Source organism: Pinus tabuliformis, chromosome 9 (genome assembly GCF_031772625.1).
Source record: "Pinus tabuliformis cultivar Carrire ecotype Pingquan chromosome 9, CPIR1, whole genome shotgun sequence".
NCBI classification, from domain to species: domain Eukaryota; kingdom Viridiplantae; phylum Streptophyta; class Pinopsida; order Pinales; family Pinaceae; genus Pinus; species Pinus tabuliformis.
The window spans coordinates 1,555,276,146-1,555,295,468 of record NC_142307.1 but is presented as its reverse complement, the minus strand read 5'-3'; the positions used below and the strand labels follow the sequence as shown (position 1 = coordinate 1,555,295,468).

Sequence of the window (19,323 nt, the reverse complement as noted above, 5' to 3'; positions counted from 1 at the left end):
TGCTTTTCATGTCAAACTCCAAGAAAGAGAGAAAAGTCATTTAAAGTCAATTATCTCTGGGTACGCAGTTTCTCTCAGCCTTACCTACGTGTACGCAACCCAAGTTCACAATACCTGCGTACTTGTACGCTCTGTCTATAAAGCAATGGGTGCGTACTCCTGTAAAGGTCAAAAGGCGCAAGTTTCACTCCAAAAAAGTTACTTGTGGTCATTTCTAGAGCATTCTAGAAGCTTGTTTGACGTGTATTGAGCGCCTCCAGATGGTTCATGTATCCCTATGAAAGAGGAACTTATCCCATCAAGAGGGGAGCTAACCCATCCAAAGAGGGGCTTATCCCATTGATGGTGGACCTGATTAACTTCCTCTAGAGCACTATAAATACAAGCATTGGGCCAGAGGGAGGGGAGGTTGAAAGCTGAACATTCCTAAGGGTAGATGCTGCTGGAATTAGGACTTCCTTGTAGAAGCTTGTGAGGAGAGATTCCCATCCTTTCTTGTTTCATTTGGAAGTGGGTGAGCTGATCAAAGTAAAGGAGAACTCTTGTTGGACCCTGGGAGGGACCTGCACAACACCAAGGCTCAGGTTGTAATGGTTTCTTTTGTTTCCTATTAATACAAATAAGTCCATTCTTCTCAACAATTTGTTATTTATGAGTTGTTTCATATACTCCTTGGTCTGTATGTTAAATATGTTTTATTTTATGAGATATTCAGGTGCTATTTAATCGTTTGATTGTTAGTGAATGCAGGTTTTGAAGAGAAGGAGGAGCTCATCCAGATCGACGAGGCTGGACTACTACAACAGCGTTGACTACAGGTAGGATCTAAACACTTGATTTCTTATATGGTAAATGCATATTTAGAGAAGGATTGTTCTTAATTGTCTTGTTTGTCACTAGAAAGCCTTAAGCTTCTAGGGAGGTTGGTTTTGTCCGCAAAATCGACTCTTTCCGCATGACAATAGGAGAAAGTTTATTTGCTGTTGACAGTCGATTATGCTTTTACTTTTGCCTTTGGCTTGAATTTGTGACTTTCTAGTGTCAAAACGAGTATTTATTTCAAAATCATAAAGTGTCGTAATCGTCTCTACCTTTTGATTTCGAAAAGAAGCTTGTTTGTGTTTGTCACTTGAAAGCAAATTCAAATTTGTACAACAACTTTCTTTTTAGGCATCAATATTAAGAAAGTGAAAAACAAAACACATGCATGTGCATTTGCATATTGGTAGTCTGTTTGGCTTGATTTAGGAAAAGTGCATTTACAGTGTGCTCTTTGCTCTTTGCGAAAAGATTGTGTCTTTCTTTTCCCTTGTAGCTAGGATTTTCATTGCTGAAAAGAGATAAAAGTTTGTTTATCATCTTTAGATTGCATTTTAGGAATTACATCTACATCTCGTGGTGATCCCAAAAGGCAAACTTCATAAGAAAGATCAACTTAAAATAAACTCAATGAACTTAACAACGCTTTGGAACTTAACGCACAACATTTAGAGGTCTAGGCTAGAGACGTATTCCGGCGTCGTAAAGCCTGGTAACTGTTGTCCTCACTGATGGTTGGGTGATTCCTCCACTTTGAGACGATAAGTGCCAGTACGGACTTGTGCTCCCACGTACCGTCGAGTATATATTGGGAGACCCCTATAGGCTTAAAACCTTTTATCCATAGGAAGCTGTGTTGGCTGCCTTACTGATCACAATGCACTGAACACAGCATTCGGGAAGATTGACTGCCGTACCATAAAAAGTATTCTGCAGTTTTGCGATTGGTTTGGTACTCCCTCTACCTAGACCTCCAGAGCAGTCCCTTTCATTCCTTTTCAGACTCCTTAATGGAAAAGGTCCATCTGAGCACTTGTCACTTCAGGCTCATTAAAAATCGAAGGAGACTAGAGTCATCTTTTGTTTTTTCTCGACTCTTAAAAACTAAAAAAACAAGTTGTGTCAAAAGCGTCTAAAATTCATTTAATACGGAAACATACCTTCCCTTTTATTTTAGTTGATCGAGTAATCCGCAATCGTGGAAGAAAGTCAATTGAAACCCCATCGTTCGCGGAGGCTTACGAGTCAACCGTCTTTGTCTCCGGAAGCGAAACCAGTACGGACAAAGTGAACTCGTTTAACCGGATCCAAGTCTCCTATCAAAGTTAGAACAAGTGTTCCAACGACATCAGAGACTCCGGTTACTCTAAACATTTCTGGAATCCCTGCCTCAACATAAGAAGTTCAACAGCCACAGAAGGACAGTGGTACTGATCCTAGTTTGAGAATAAACACTTGTGTTACTGAACCAGTTCCATCTATAACCGGTTCAGAGAGTCTTACTCTTCAAACATATGTCGCTACTTCTTTGGCACCAGAAATATTTTACGGACCTGACGGTCTTCCCCTTCCACCTGGTCTGATTGCGATAGAAGAAATTGTAGAAGATCCTCAAACAAGTACTCCAACGCACTTTGGAGTCGGGATCACTCTATATCCTTCGACATCAGAAGTTAGTCTACCACCAGCAGAAGTCCCTGTAGAATCGCTAGGTAATCTTTTGGATAGACTACAAATGTCTGAACAACCGTCAACATCTAGGACTGTGTCTTCTGACACAGCAACGGCAGAACTCCCTGCTGTCACTCCGACAATGTTCGCCGGCATACCATCTGTCCCGACTAGCTCACAACCGCTAGAAGGAGCCCACCCAGGGGCTATTTCGACAGTCTGGTCCGTTCCTGTTTGTTCATCCGGAATAATATCCGGAAACTCTTATGTTGAGTCTCGACAAATTGATCCATTTGGAGGTCAATTTGGGCAGTCCAGTCCCCAAGGGCAAACAATTCCCTTGAGTTCTGAATTACCACCGTATGGGGGGTAGTATGCCCTTTCATTATCCCCTCCGGGAGGATATCCATACGGGAGTTCACAACAATATTCAGGTTATACTGGAATTACCTCAAGTGGTTGGGTACCTATACTACCTCAACAACCAAGAGTTGTGTATTCGATGCAACAATGTGTAACTATGTCGAATATCCCGACTACACTAGCTATTGTGACGGTGTCACAAGTTCAAACGCTGCCTGTTGTATGCCAACCTCAGATTTCTCAGGTTGTAATACAACAGCCCCTTGACCCTGCGACTCAACCACAATCGCCAACTAGTGGGACGACACAGGTCCAGACGGGTACAATTACCCCACACCTTGGTCCAACGGTTAGTATAGCGCAACAGCACATGGCTTCACAACCATGGCTAGTGCAATACCAACAACCACAATTCCAACAAGTATACCAAGGTTCTGAGCAACAAATCTTTGCGAACAGTGGTCAGCCGTACATTCAAAACGGTCAAAATCAACCATTTTACGATGGTCATGTCCACCAACCTTATCAGTCATACCAGCATCAAATGCATTATGCTGGCATGCAAAGACCAACTACTCAGGCAATCCCATCTTACCCTGGGTATGCTTCACCTAATCTGAATCAGCAGTTACCATTCGTGGCAACTTTAGAGTTACCTGATTTAAACCAGTTAACAAACGATCCAATTGCTTACGCCCCTTGGTGGCCAACGATTCCACATAAACTTCCATCAGATGTTCCTAAATTTAATGGAAATCCGGGTGAAGATCCATCGAATCACGTGATGACATTTCATCTATGGTGTTCATCAAACACCCTAAATGATGATTCGATAAGACTTCGCCTCTTTCAGAGGACGTTAACGGGTCCAGCTGCAAAATGGTACATTGAATTGCCTAGAGCTTCGTTCGACAACTTCAGTACCTTAGCCACAACCTTTTTAACCCATTTTCAATTACCGATAAGGTACGAAACGGGAACAAAACTCCTTACCAACTTCAAACAGACAACGGACACTCACATATCTGATCATATACATGAGTGGCGACGTCGTCGTAGGATGGTAAAAACGTACGTCCCCGATCAGCTATTAGCTGAATGGTTTATCAAGTCATTACTACCTTCCATCACGGAAGATGTGGCAAAGGGGGGAGTCATAATGGAAGAGCAAGTTATCGCTCGTGCACAATATCTGGACTTGATCTATACTCAGTCCGACACGCTCTACGACAAAATACCTAACGCCCCTAGACCGGAATTCTCAATTCCTCCTCCTCCTAAATCAAACAATGACTCTCACGCCGACGATGGCGTGATTGGCACAACAGACACGAAATCGACAAAGGCTACATCTAAGAAGGCCCGTAAGATTTCAGGTCAAAATGCAAAAGACGAATTTCTTGCTTCGGAAGTAAATGCCGTATCGACAGATAAGGGCAAAGAAACCAAACAACTAGGAAGCAAGAAGAAAGGCAAAGGGAAGAAGAAGAAACAGGATGAATCATCACCTGAAAAATCTTCTTCAAACCCTCCTGGAAATAGGAAACAAAAATATCCATGCATGATATGCGATGAGGATCATCGGACTTTAGATTGTCCACACAGAGCAGAGCTTAAAAAATTCTTTAAGAATTCGAAAACCTCCGCAGTGTTAACTGATCCGTTTCCAAATCCAAGAACAAATCTGGTTGAAAGTGGAAATGCTTCCCCGTCTCAAGTGCTAATGTTGTCGATTTCAAAATAGCAAAATGATGCTTTGATATCGACAAGGAACAAAGATTATGGGAATCTGCAGCTGTCGAACAACAAGGATAAAGATCAACCAAGTAGTTTGACAACAACTTCGACAGAAGTTGTACCACCCACCATCCCTGAATTGACGATAAAACCGCCAAAGGGAGTGGTACACAAGTCGACATTTAATCCCCACACTAGAGCGGCGCAACATTATAATATAGTGGAAGATTTGGCCCAATCGCCATCCGCTATGTCGACTCTTGAAGTACTACAGAATTGCCCATCCCAAAGGCAGGCTTTATTATCAGCCATTGGTGGGATTGATCCAAAGGATTCCAATCTTGTATCCTTCGACCACAAAGGATACGATCCTCAGTTACCAGCTCAACTAGCTTTCCTTGTTCAAGTGAAAGCCCTCAACAAAACTGTTCATCGAACAATTATTGATGAGGGGGCATCTACATGCATTATGTCGATGAGTTGCTGGAAAACTTTAGGATCTCCAACCTCGTCGCGGTCTTCGAAGACATTAAAAGCATTCAACGGAAGGACATATACCCCATATGGTATCCTAAATAACTTGAAAGTTGAACTAGGAGGGAAAACTGTAGAAATAGATGTTGAAGTCATCGATGGGAATCTTGATTACAACATCCTACTGGGAAGGCCCTGGATATATGCCATGGCCGCACTTGTGTCGACCTACTTCAGGAAGATTACATTTCCCTTTCAAGGAGGAATTACAGTCGTCGACCAACAAACATTTCTCCCCGATAGTTCACAAGTTACGGGAAGCATTCCAATGATCCATGGAAGCAATCATTCGCTTCAAAATATTGGAGTAGGTCTCCTAAAAGACCCTGCCTTAATGGGTACTTTTGCCCTACCGCCTCCGAGTAATCTGGCGGAAGTGGCCACAGTGGAAACCTACAATATGAAATCTTCTATATCTAATGGATTCCAAAGATTCCTGAACATTTTGTCAGCATGGATCATCGCCATTTTAGAAATATTGTAGCAATCAATTTTCTTGGCCTGGGGGGCAACCCCAAATCAACGCTCATCGAGTGTTTGGATAGATAGATCTAAGGAATATGGCACCTCTTCAAATCCTTCGTCACTTGTACATTCTACAAACGAAGGAATCATTCAATCAATGATGAAAGAAGAGGCACCATGGGAAGATTACCACCATCACTCCCATCTTCCGGATAACCACGAAGATTATTCCAGCAACCTTAATCATCCTTCAGTTTTTGATTTTCTATCAAATACGGTAAATACGGTGGATTTCGAGGATGGTTATTATCTCGTGTCGACCTCGTTAAAAAATGAAACAAGGAGTCATGAGGATAGTTCTTTTACTGTGTCAACCTCATTAAAAAATGAAACAAATCCCCTTTCCAAATCTCAAAGGTAAACCTTCATTCCAACCACCGAGTTGAATGCAATGAAGCTTGGGGGGCATGCACCTCGATTTGTGTTATTATGCTGGGGGCATGCAAACTTATCACGAGCAGTGTTACTGCGGGGTTCAAGCTCGTTAAAAAATAAACCCGCATCGAGCAGTGTTACCGCGAGGTTCAAGCTCGTTAAAAAATAAACCTGGACCGGTAAATAACCACCGTGAATGTAGTACTTCAGCCATTAAAGCCTTGGTCGTGTTTGCACCGTCACCTCCACTTTTCCATTGGCCGATCATTCACCTCCATTTGATTGTTTACCCATTTTGAGGAACAGCTGCGAAGAGTGATTTCACTAGCCATCCTTGTGACACTGCCGTGATTGGAAAATTCCAAACCTTACCTGGAATCAGCTGCTACCCATTTTATCACTCGTTCCTCAAAAGACGAGTCTTCTTTAAGCTCTTTTCAACTGACTCGTAAAATATGAAAAGATTGCCGAGTTTTGGCCTTCCAGCTCGTTAAAGCGACAGGAAGTGCTATCCCTCCTCTAGATTTTAATCTTTTTGGACCTGAGGGATTATTGCACAAAAAGATCGAGCGCTTGTTTTGTTCGGCTCGTGAAAACTATCGAAAATTCATCCCTTCTGTATTGTTTTATACTTTTTCGGACTTAAGGGATTATATGACGAAAAAGGAATTTTGGAGTTACCTTTACGTACCTTTTCAGACTCTCTAAAAATGAAAAGGACCGAGTTATCTTTGTCGTTAAACTCGTTAAAAAGATTAATAGCGACAAACTTGTCTTTAGACGAGAACGAGTTTCACTATCGCTAGGCTCGTTAAAACATAGCGATGGGTTTGCCCGAAGGGCAAATTATAGAACAAGCATATGTTATCCTCCTCAAGCTTGACAAAAATAAAGAGGTACTGGTCAGCAATGACTGGGGAAAAATTGGGAAGAAAACTCAAAGAATCTTTATTGGTAGCAAGTCGCTCTTGAACATGACACTTCCACTCCGTGTCCGAATCGGGTTGGGTTGTTTCATTCACCGGTCACATCACCATGGTCACGCCATACCATCCACATTTGGGGTAAATGCTACCAATCCATCACATAAGTGTCGCCGACATGTTCAAGAGAAGTCATCCAGAGAAGTCACCTGTGTCCCATCCACTACCATACATTATACTTCATTCTTTCATGACCGCCATCCTAAACCATATATCATCAGATCGTTTTCACCTCCATCAAAATCATTTGCTCCGTTCCGTGTCATTGATGTGGGATTCATTAAGGCCCTCCTTTGACGGATCGCTTCTTGTCGACATCAGCTCATTATCTAAGAAGTTGATCTAGGAACACCCCATTCAGTACTTTGAAGCTTGCATGCCTCAATGGCAAGTTTCTCACTTCCGGCGACAGGTATACATCAATGACCTTCGACCGAAAGATTTTGTGTGGTGTTCGACGCCAAGTCCTTTATTCACACCGCATGAATTGTACTGCAGTACCTTGAGGGTCATCATCATTATCGATGATTCCTCTCGCGCTTGTTAACAGTTTACATCATTGATTGGTAATCAAGCGATGTCTTTCCATGTTCGACTTCAAAACATTTCTCACATGGATCGAACTGTACTTCGAGTGAAGATCGGACGAGATTGAAGACCCCGGATCTAGTTTCATCCATCCGGGCTGCGATATATATTTAGGAAAATAAAGACATTGAAATGTACAGCATTGCAGCACAGATAATCATCCTACCAAAAGGATGATGGCTCTATCAGAATCATCAGTCTACCATCAGACGATTGTCTGTCCTATGTACATGAAAACGAATTTATAAAGCTGAGCATGGGAATGCCCGCCTCAGCTAGATCATGAAAACAGTATGAAGATAATGTATTGTATTGTATCTTACTACAGGTCTCCTCCCAGCATTGAAAGAACTTCGGATCCTCCTAATAAAGCATTTCACCCGATAAACGGCCTCATACTTTAGGGGGCAACTGTTATAGACATTTTTGTGCCTTATAGCTCTAAGCATGAAATGTCCATAAACCAAGGGATCCTAAGTCCCTAAAAGTGTTGTTCCGACCCCTAAAGGAACAAGGTCAAAAAATTACAGCTTCTCCCATAAGTTCTCCAGCAGAAACTGCTCAGAATCAGTCAAATTAGGATCATTTCAGCTGCTCCACTGGCTAGCTGCGTTGCATAGCACCCAAATACACTAGCTAGGTGCGTTGCAACGCACCTAAATGCACTACCAGGGTGCGTTGAGCGGGAAATGACAAATGGCAGTGTCATTCCGCGAGGTGGAAAGACAATGGAAGCTTCCAGAATCTTCTCCAATGACACTTGCCTCACCGAGTTCGACCAAGGATGAGTAAGAGGCTCTCAGTGTCCAAGTGGAAGCAAGAACTGACAGAGAGAAGCCACTAGTCAAATCATAAGCTGACTCATACTCCTTGCATACATCTATATATGGATCCCTCATCCCAGAGATCCGGAGGCTGGAATTTTGTACATTGCAGAGAATTGTTGTTGGTTTTGAGATAGATATCAGAGTATTGGGTGATTTATGCTTTGTTGGAGGTGAAGAGGGGGCTTCTTTGCTGGGAGGTTGATGCTGGATCAGGAATCATCGGTTGTAACTCCTCCTGGATCTTCTTGTTATATCAATAAAACTATTTGAGTTTCTCCTACATGCTTGTGTATCATTGATGTTTGTTACATTTGTGCGTTTAGCTTAAATCTGATCCTAAGCTTTTTATGAATATAAACCCATGTCTTTGTATAGTTTCCTTCTTCTGTGATATTGCAGGTACTTGGTGAAGCTGGGCAAGTAAGGGAGCAAGTAGCTGGAAGCTGTTAAAGAGGAGAGAGATTGGATCAAAGGACTAGCGCAAGACACAGGTTGGTTCATCCTATTTCTCTTTGTTTATAGTTCATAAAGAAGAATACAAAAGTAGTTTTCTCTGTTTGTTTCTAAGGTCACTGTCACACCTTAGTGGGATAGGGTCGTTCTGAATAGACACTTTTCCCGGTAACACAGAGTGGCAGTCATTTAGAACCCTTCAGCTTCCTCGTGATTTAAACAACGTCGGAAAACAGAGTCCGCCCCACGATGATAAAGTGTATCTCCAATAATTTTGTATTGTTGGGATTGGAATCGTATTTTCCGACACTGAGATCTTGAAATTTCAGGCCGAAAGGATTGGGTTTGGAGATAAACTATGATATCTCCATACCATGGATCAAGAGTGCTGATAAGAAACAAGGATTCGTCCGCAATGGGCTCTTCCGCCACAGTTTCAGTATCAGCACGTGGGAAGTCACACATCAACTCCGAAGAAACTAAAGATTTCTTTGACTTAGATTTTTCAAACTCCAAGTCAAATTCCTGCAAGATAACAATCCATTTGGAATACTTGCCCCCTAGCAATTGTTTGGTCAAAATATAGATCATAGGGTTGCAGTTAGAAATTACGGTAGTTTTGCGTAGTAAAATGTAATGACGAAAAAAGGATAATATTATTAAGTAAACACGCGCGCTCCTCTCTGCATCTAGGTCAAGCAGTGTTCTGAACCGACGCCGCCATGGGAGCTCCTGGGGGCGGAGAGACTTCTCCCCCCCCGCCAATCTCATCATCAAATGCATTCCGGAAACTGCTGTCTCAGAAAGGAAGGAAACGACCTCCTCCTGAGGTCCCGACATTTATTAAAAAACTCGAAGAAATACCTGAGATCGCTCTGCCTGAAGAACAGTCGATCAAAATAGCTCTTGCCTTGGCTGACAAAGGGCTGGTCGGGCAATTTATGGGTAGATGGCCTACAGCAAAATCGACAGATGAATGGGTCCAACGAAATTGGAGGCCTTTACTTTCAAATAGTGTGATTAGTTATCCTGTCGGTAGAGGATTCTTCATTTTCAAATTCACTACCAAGGATGATCGTGACCTGGTGTTCAGAAACGGACCGTATTTCATGGGAAACCAAGGCCTCTTCCTGAACAAATGGACCCCTGACTTCGACCCTTCAGTCGATGTTCCAAAAGAGGTTCCTGTTTGGGTCCGGCTCCCCAATCTGCCAATCCACTGCTGGAGTTATCAATCCCTTCAAAAAATTGGAAACGGGCTGGGTCGATTCATAGACAAAGCTGACAATAGAGGCCAATACACCTGCGCAAGAATCTGCGTGGAAGTCGACTTGGAAGCTGGTCTGCCGGAAGCCGTTAAACTATCAGTTGGAGATTGGCATCACTACCAGAAACTGGACTACGAGCAACTGCCCTTTAAGTGCAGAATCTGTCATGAGCATGGTCACTTCCAACGAAACTGCCCTAAAGCCCCATCAAAGGATAAGGTGGAAGAAGAAGGATGGAAAGAGATAAAAAAAGGCAAAGTAGTCTCAAAGCCTGTTGTTCAGACAAAAACTGGAACAATGGGGAAATCCCAGCCCATCTCTCAGACCAAACCAATCACAAAAGAAGGCCCCCCATCAGGTGAAAAGGTGATTGTAACAGAGAGTCACGAAGAAACGGAAGATCAACCGAATAAACTGAAAGAAAACGAAGAAAGTCCAACCGATCCTCCATCTGCTGCAGATCAAAGGGGAAACGAAGGAACTGAGGAGCATATTAGCCTAGCTTCTGACTCGGGTGAAGAGTCAGAAGAAAGAGACACTGAATCAGATGGCTCTCAAATCACCCCTATCAAGTCGGCTAGGGGCCGGAAATCTAAGAAGAAACAGAGAGAGGAGAAAACTTATCTGGACGTCCTGCAAGGATCCTAGAAAACCCTCAAAGGAATGATGAACACCAGATCCGGACGAAAGCAGAGCAGAGCTCCAAAAGGAGCCACCACCTCCCAAATCAGTAAATAATGAAGTACGTCTCCTGGAACTGCAGAGGGTTAGGCAGCAAACTGAAAGAAGAAGCCCTGAAAGATATTGTCAGGATCCATTCGCCTGAAATCCTTCTTATCCAGGAGACAAAGATGGAGGATAAACTTCTCCTCCAAACTAGCAAGACATTCTGGCGTAAAGGTCCCGGAAGTGCTGTAAGTGCCAAGGGCACCTCTGGCGGGCTTGCCTCCTTCTGGGACAGCTCCAAATATGAGTTGATTCAAGAAGAAAACTGCTCTCACTGGATCTTCACTCAGCTCCTTCACAAAGACTCTGGTCAGCAAGTAAGTATGTTCAATATTTACGCTCTGGTCCTTCCAACGGAGAAAAAACTTTGCTGGAACTCGATTAAGTCCTTTTTATTATTGCACAATCTAGAAAATATCATTATTGCAGGTGATCTGAATGTCACTTTAGCCATTGATGAGAAAAAGGGAGGTTCCCTAGTAAGGGACCCAGCTAGAGAATGGGTGGAAGACATTATGCTAGACTGGGATCTTGAAGATATCAAGCCCACTGCAGGGAAATATACCTGGTCTAACAAAAGACTAGGGCCTAACCATATAGCTGCTTGTCTGGACAGATTCCTTGTTCAATCCTCTTTTCTTACTTGTGGTCTTTCAACCTCCTCTAAAATCCTTCCAAACTGCACCTCTGATCACAAACCTATTAGCCTCGAGCTCTCTCTTGATGAAAACCTTGGGCCAATACCCTTTAGATTTAGTCCTATGTGGATCCAGCAAGATGGGTTTCATGAAGTGGTTTCAGAAGCTTGGAATAGGCAGATCTTGGGATCCCCATTCTATGTATGGGAAGAAAAGTTGAGGGGCCTTAAAAGAAGACTCAAGGAGTGGGCCAAAACTCTGAAAACACCCGCTGCCAAGAGAAAAGAATCCTTAGAAAACCTTGCTGCCCACCAATCTGCAATGGAGAACTCTGTTGCTTCTCACAGTCTGATGCAAACAGAAATTGAGCTGCAAAAAATTCTCCATAGAGCCAGCAGGGATGGAGAGGAATATTGGAGGCAAAAATCTAGAAACCTATGGTTACAAGCCGGCGACAAAATACCAGTTTCTTCCATAAGCAAACCGAAGCTCGCAAGCAATTCAAATCTATTTCAGAAATTCGGTCCCAAGATGCCACGGTCAAAGACCCTGAAGGCATCAAAAGAGCTGCCTTCACCTTTTTCAAAGAGCTTTATACGGCTCTAGATAACCCTCCTCTAGACCCCCAAGCCCATCCCTTCGATCTAATCCCTCATTGTGTTCAAGACTCTGTTAACTCTATGCTTACCGCTCCGATCAGCATGGAGGAGCTCAAGAAGGCTTTGGACTGCATGGAGCCGGATAAAGCTCCTGGGCCAGACGGGTTCAATGCCAGATTTTATCAGACATGCTGGCCTATAATTAATAAAGATCTATTCAGAATGGTCAGGAAATCGCAATCATGTATCAAGATTGGAGGCAGCACCAACTCGGCCTTCCTTGCCCTGATTCCGAAGGAGAAAGGAGCTGCTGATTTTGGTAGATTCCGGCCCATTTCACTGTGTAATACAAGCTATAAGCTGATCACCAAAACAATAGCCAATCGTCTCAAGAATGTGCTGCCAGACATCATACCGGAAAATCAAGGTGGCTTCATCAAAGGGAGAAAGATTCTGGACAATATTGTGCTGGTGCAAGAAGCAGTTCATTCAAGTTGCCAGCGAAAAGAGAAAGGAATGGTGATAAAGCTCGATCTGGCTAATGCCTTTGACAGGGTGAGACATGATTTCCTCTATGCTGTTATGGAGAAACTGGGCTTCTCTACAATCTTCATCAATTGGGTGAAAGCCTGCATTGCCTTCCCTTGGATAGCGCCGCTGGTTAATGGCCGATCAACAAAGTTCTTTAATGCCTCAAGGGGCTTAAGACAAGGTTGCCCGCTCTCCCCGCTCCTCTATGCCATTCAAGCCTCGGTGCTCAGCTTTCAACTAAACTGCTGTCAACAAATCCAATCTCTGCCTGGACTCAGAATGGTTCCCAACATTAAAGATATTAACCATGCCCAATTCGCCGATGATACCCTTCTGCTTGGAGGAGCGAGCATAAATTCTGCAAGATCCTTTAAGAAGGAACTGGACATCTACAAGGAGGTCTCGGGCAGCAAGATAAACTATCTAAAAAGTACCATCTACAGTTGGAACTGCTCGGTCAAGGATCTCGCTGATATTGCCAGGCTTCTAGAGATGAAAGGAATTCAGACCTGGGAATTTTTCAAATACCTTGGGATTCCAATCTTCAAATCCATTCCTAAAGTGGCCCACTGGATGCCAATGCTAGACAAAATAAAACTCGGAATCCAAGCCTGGGGAGCCACCTGGCTGAACAATGCGGGGAAGGTTATCCTGATGAAATCAGTGCTTACAAGTATGCCTCTTTACCAACACTCCATTCTGCTTGCTCCCAAAACCTTCCTCAGTAAATTAGACAGTCTGCTGAGAAGATTCCTTTGGGAAGGGGGGAAAAACAATGAAAAAAGACTTCATTTAGTCAGATGGGACACTATTAAAAAGCCAACTCTGGAAGGAGGCCTTCACTTAAGAGATCTGGGTGCCCAGAATCTCTCCCTGGGCTCCAAAATTCTATGGAGTATTGTTGCTGGGAAGATTAGCTGGAGTAAGAAAGTGCTGTGGAAAAAATATTTCAATGGACAGCGGCTGAGATGCTTGGACCAGCCTCCAAAAACCAGTAAAGGCTCTCCGATTTTCAAACTCTTCCTATCAGCTATGGAGCACTTCAGTCACAATCTATACTGGATTCCAGGTAATGGGAAAAATATCAGAATTTGGGATGACCCAATCCTAGGTGATCATTCACTGAACCATGTTGAAGGTCTGACAAACATTAAAATATGGCTACAGTCAAACAATTTGAATACCCTGTGGGACATCTCAACCTGGACGGAGGATGCTGGAAGACGGTGGGCTAGTTGGAATCTGGGAGAGGTTCCCCAACAGCTGCAGGTTGAAGCCTCGATTCTGTTAGATAAGCTTCAAGGGAAATCTCCAATCAAAGCATCAGCCAAAGACAAAAGAGGGTGGGGCTCCCTCTCTGGAAAATTCACAGTTGCTGAAGGTTACAAAAGCAGGACAGCGATTCCTAATGTTCCCCCTGATCCAGCTCAATGGAGATTTATCTGGGCCTTCCCCTCGCTGCCCAAAATCGACTTCTTCTGCTGGACATTAGCTCATAACAGCATTCTCACTAGAGATATCTTGAGAAAACGTGGAATGGAAGGACCTTCCAGATGTCCACTGTGTGTCCGAGGAAGAGTCCGCTAATCATCTGTTATTGCTCTGCCCCTTTGCCCGTGATGTCTGGAGGGGGGTCCTGAGAACAGGGGCTGACAAAGTCGAGATCCCTGGTAATATTAACTCCCTGCTTCACAACTGGGCCTCTTTAACTCCGTTCGATCTCTCAAAAAAAAGCCTCCTCAAGACAGCCTGGATGTGGATACCTAAATTTACCTACTGGAAGCTGTGGTTGGAGAGGAACAATAGAATTTTCAGGGATGAAAATTGTACGCCGGGCAAAATTATAACTAAAATCCAAGCTTTACTGGGAGAAACTCTGGATACCAAACAGGCAATAAAAAATGAAGCAGATTTGGACAGCGAGGAGGAGCTATGGCTCAAAGAACTGGTTCCAAACTATGATACCAAGCCCTTGTCCCTTGCAATCCCCCATGCGAATTGGGAAATCCACCTGGAAGAACAGATGTTTATTAAATGGCGCTCTGCCTTGGAGGAACACTGCCTCTTCTTCGACGGGGCCTCTAAGGGCAACCCCGGAGCTGCGGGTGGAGGTGGGGTTCTATTGAATCCGGATGGTTCCACTGAGCTCCGATATCAATGGGGGCTAGGCATCGAATCCAATAACAGAGCTGAGGCTTTGGCTCTGTGGCAAGGGCTCAATCTGGCTCTCAAAAGGAACATTCTGAATCTGTCAGTCTTTGGAGATTCTAGGCTAATCATTCAAGCGCTGAATCTCAACACAATCCCCTCTCAGATCCACTTAGCCTCCATTTTCAAGAAAATCAGGCTTATCCTGCATCTGTTCCAGAAAATAACCTTCTTTCACATTCTGAGGCACCTGAATGATCAAGCGGACCTTGAAGCCAATTTGGGCTCTACCCGATGCAGAAGATCCCTGTTAGTCAATTCTGACGAGGACTACTGCACCATTCCTTAATCCCCTGTTTTCAATTTGCTCTCAATTAGACCTCAAATCCTAGCAATCAGTGTTACTGGTCTCATTCTGGTCATTAAGCCTAATCCTATCTAGAAAGGAAAGGTCGTTTCATAGTGTATTAATTTGACTGAAGAAGGTCAATCAGTTTCCAAAGTCTTCCTCTCAGCAACGAAAATGAGGATGAAGGCTCCATTTTCAGATCATCCTGTTGGAATTCTGCTTCTGTTTGCACCTTCCCGCCGATTCTATGGCCTAGGCTCGGACGTTAAAGCGATAAGCTATTTTCGCTCCAGTCCCCTCAGATGTGTTGATCAATGAACGGGGAAGCAGAAGGACCTGTAGGAAGAAGGTTCAATGAAAGGTTATAGCGGACTCTGTCTTCAAGAAGGAACGCCACCATCTCAAGCCTGAGCAAAGATCGCAAAGAGCTGGGCGTTACGCATTTCTGTCATCTGGCAATCCGGGGATTGATCTCAGCTGGATCTGGTTCAAAAGAGAGATTCGCTTCTATGTATTAGGATTTTCAACTCAGAGACTGATGTAATGTTCAAGCACGTGGTAGCTGGTTTGCCGCCTTAATGCCAATAACCGTTATAGTCTAAAAAAAAATGTAATGACGAAAACGTTGGACAGCTTGAACAGTTGCCAAGGCCAATTTCTCCACATGTGAATATTTTAACTCAGTCGGATTCAAAGTTTGACTAAGGTAATAAATCACATGTTCACTACCGAATTCATCTTCCTGAACTAACACCATTCCAATGGTGGAATGAGAGGTGGCGAGATATAAGAAGTAGTCCTAGTTGTAGTTGGGAGGATGCAATAATGGTGCATGGGTCAATGCATGTTTAAGTGCATCAAAAGATTTGTCAGCTATCTCATCCCAAAAGAATGGAGTATTCTGTTTCAACAACCTGGTAAAACCCTTTGTTATCTCGACATAGTTAGGAATGAATCGACGTAAAAAGTTTGCTTTCCCTTGCAAACTTTGGAGTTGGCGAAGAGTCGAAGGAGGATGAAATTTGACAATAGATTCAACCTTCGAGGTATCAACACGAATTCCAGCTTTAGAAACAACAAATCACAGTAAATGACCCGTTTCTATACAGAAAACACATTTGTGTGGATTCAACCTAATTCGATAATGCCTACATCTCATAAAGATTGCTCATAAATGAATGAGATGATCGGCTCTACGTAATGAATGAGCAGGTAAATCATCGAGATAAGGTTGCACAATGTGCTTGATGTCATGAAACGTGTAAGACATAGCTCTTTGAAAAGTTGCTCCGGCATTTTTCAACCCAAAAGGTAATTTGCAATAAGCAAATGTCCACCATGGAAAAATAAAAGCCGTTTTTGGTTGATCAGCAGGTAGAATGTTGATTTGATTATAACCGGAAAAACCATCCATAAAGGAGAATATTTCACTGCCAGCGCAATCATCAATGATTTGATCGATATAGGGAGTCGGATAATTGTCTTTGGGACAAGCTCGATTAATTTCCCTATAATCGATACATATTCTTATCGTTCCTTGCTTTTTATTAACAGGAACAATGTTTGATACCCAATCTGTTAAGGGAATTGGATAAATGAAACCTACTTTAAGTAATTTTTCAACTTCTGCTTTAATAGCAGCAGCTTTTCATGGGTGAATCTGACACAAACGTTGCCAGACGGGTTTAGCATCCGGGTAAGTTTTGATTTCATGAACAATAATTGCTGGATCAATTCTTGGATCAATTTCTTCATATGACCAGGCAAACACATCTCGGAATTCTTGAAATAGGTCCTTATATGTTTGAAGTTCATTTTCCGTACAGGAGGCACGTATATGAATGTTTTCAACAATTCCAGGTTTAACTGAAATGTCAATAGGAACTGTTCGAGAAATATTTCCCAAATTTAACTCAAAATTAGGATTTTGCAATGGATTCTGAGGTTCTTTGACAAAATCAGTTGTAAAAATAGATGAAAAATCATTTTCAAAATGATCAATCTCAGGTAAGAATGAAGATATATGATGAAGATCTTCCCATGGTAATTCATCAACAGACAAGATTTCACGGATCTGCTCATCAGTATGAACAAGTTCGGAAAAAGTTGTTGAATCTGAGTTTGATGTTGAAAGTGATTCTCCATGGACCACATTCATTAGGTCAATTTCGGTTGAAGAAGGGTTGGAAAACGAATGTACAGCCTGATACGCAATTTCATAGGGACTCAAAGGCATAGCATCACCAAAGGAATCCATCACAGATTCGGAAGGTACGATCCAAGGATCATCATAAACAATAGTGTCTGATGAAATCATATGAATGGTTGCAGTAGAAGGCGATACGTTAGGAGGAGGAAAGGAAAAAGTTCCTAGTAAACCGAAATCTTTAACCAATCCTACTCCAACATCCTTATAAGGGATAGTTGTTTTTCTGACATGCTGGATACTTTCAGAAGAGGCTGGGTTGGATGAATAATAAGTTAGCTGGTCTATAGTTACGATCTTTCCATTATGAGGAAAATTTATAAGCCAAAAGACCGATGAAACAACAACAGTCATAGCATAAGACCAACTACGACCCAAGAGAAGGCTGTAATCTAGAGGGGCATCAACCACTTCCACATCTAGATTAACAGTTTTGCCTTCAACCCCTATAGGTAAATCCTGTAGAATTACAAAAGGATGGAACCCATGGCCATCAAAATCCTTTAGAATCGTCGGGGATTGATTGAGTGTAGGAGAACCAAGTGATCTCCAACACTGGATCGACATAATACACGTTGAGGCTCCCTCATCAATTACAGTCCTATAGCAAGGTCTGTTTTTTACTAACACTGGAATCTGGAAAGCCATTTGATGAGGTAAGCGAGGTGTACTATTTTCTAAATCAAAGATTATAAGGTTCGAGTCCTGAATATCAACAGCTCCTATAGCCGACAATAGCAATTCACGCTATGTTGGACATGATTGCAGCACCTCCACTACCGACATTGCTGAAGGTGAAATAGCTAAATCTTCAACAATGTTATAGTTCTGAGCAGCTCTCGCATGTGTATTGAAAGCTGACTTTCAAAGTATACCCTTAGCGGGAAGTTTGATTACTAAGTCTGGGTTAGGTTTCTCGATCTATAGCAGATCGGAACCAGGAGTTGAAGTTGATGGGTTCGAATTAGAAGATTCTGCTTCCTTACCACCAATAGGACTTTTACTTCCATAATCTTACGATCGTGTTGCAATCCTAACATGGGACATCATCATTATGGGTTCTTTTGAGGCATTTGAGGAAGAACCTATCATCTTACTATCTTGACTAGGAAAAGGATCCTTCAAGACAGTAGGCGTTTGAGAACCTTTGACAATTTTCGCAACCTCAGCCCGATGAGGGCAGTTTCTTGTAAAATACTCTTCGTCACAAATGAGACAAGGATAACGAGGTTTACATTTCTCATCAGTAGATTCCGTTTTATCTGACTTCTCTTTCGAATTTTGCTTATTTTTCTTCTTCCCCTTATTTTTACCACCAGATTTTGATTTGGCCGTAGATGATTCTACGACATGAATATCGGCAGGAATTTCCACGGAAGAGTCTCCTGTTGGGGAATCTGGTAAAGTTATGATAGGAGAAGAATTCTTTGTAGATTTCTTCTTACTTTTGGTGTTAACTGAACCAATCATACCGTTAGTGGCATGAGACCCTGAAGGAGTTGCAGTTATTTGATTTTGTTTAGGAAGGTCGGGGATTTTCTCGTGTAAAGTACCCGACTGCATATAAACGAGGTCAAGGTACTGAGCTTGAGCAATTACTTGCTCTTCAGTAACAACTCCTACCTTAGCTACATCCTCAGTGATTTTAGGTAATAATGATTTAACAAACCATTCTACTAAGATTTGATTCGGAATAAAAACTTTCACTAAACGCCGTCGACGTCTCCATTCATGAATGTGATATGAAATGTAAGTGGACGTTGACTGTTTTAATGAGGTTAATAATTCCGTGCCATTGTCGTATCTGACAGGCAACTGAAAATGAGTTAAGAATGAAGTAGCTAGCTGGCTAAAATTATAAAAAGAGGCTTGCGGTAACTCAATGTACCACTTGGCCGCAAGACCAATTAGAGTGCGTTGAAAAAGACGTAAATGTATTGAATCATCTGAAATGGAGTTCGATGCACACCAGAGGTGATAAGT

General features: G+C 42.6%; 1 protein-coding gene across 1 annotated transcript; it reads left to right on the top strand.

Moving 5' to 3' along the window:
- The first annotated feature begins 10,880 nt into the window (after nt 1–10,880).
- On the top strand, nt 10,881–12,113 carry LOC149154548 (uncharacterized). The gene has a single exon (XM_089444162.1). The coding sequence runs from the start codon at nt 10,881–10,883 to the stop codon at nt 12,111–12,113; it is 1,233 nt and encodes a 410-aa protein (XP_089300288.1).
- Nucleotides 12,114–19,323: the final 7,210 nt, after the last annotated feature.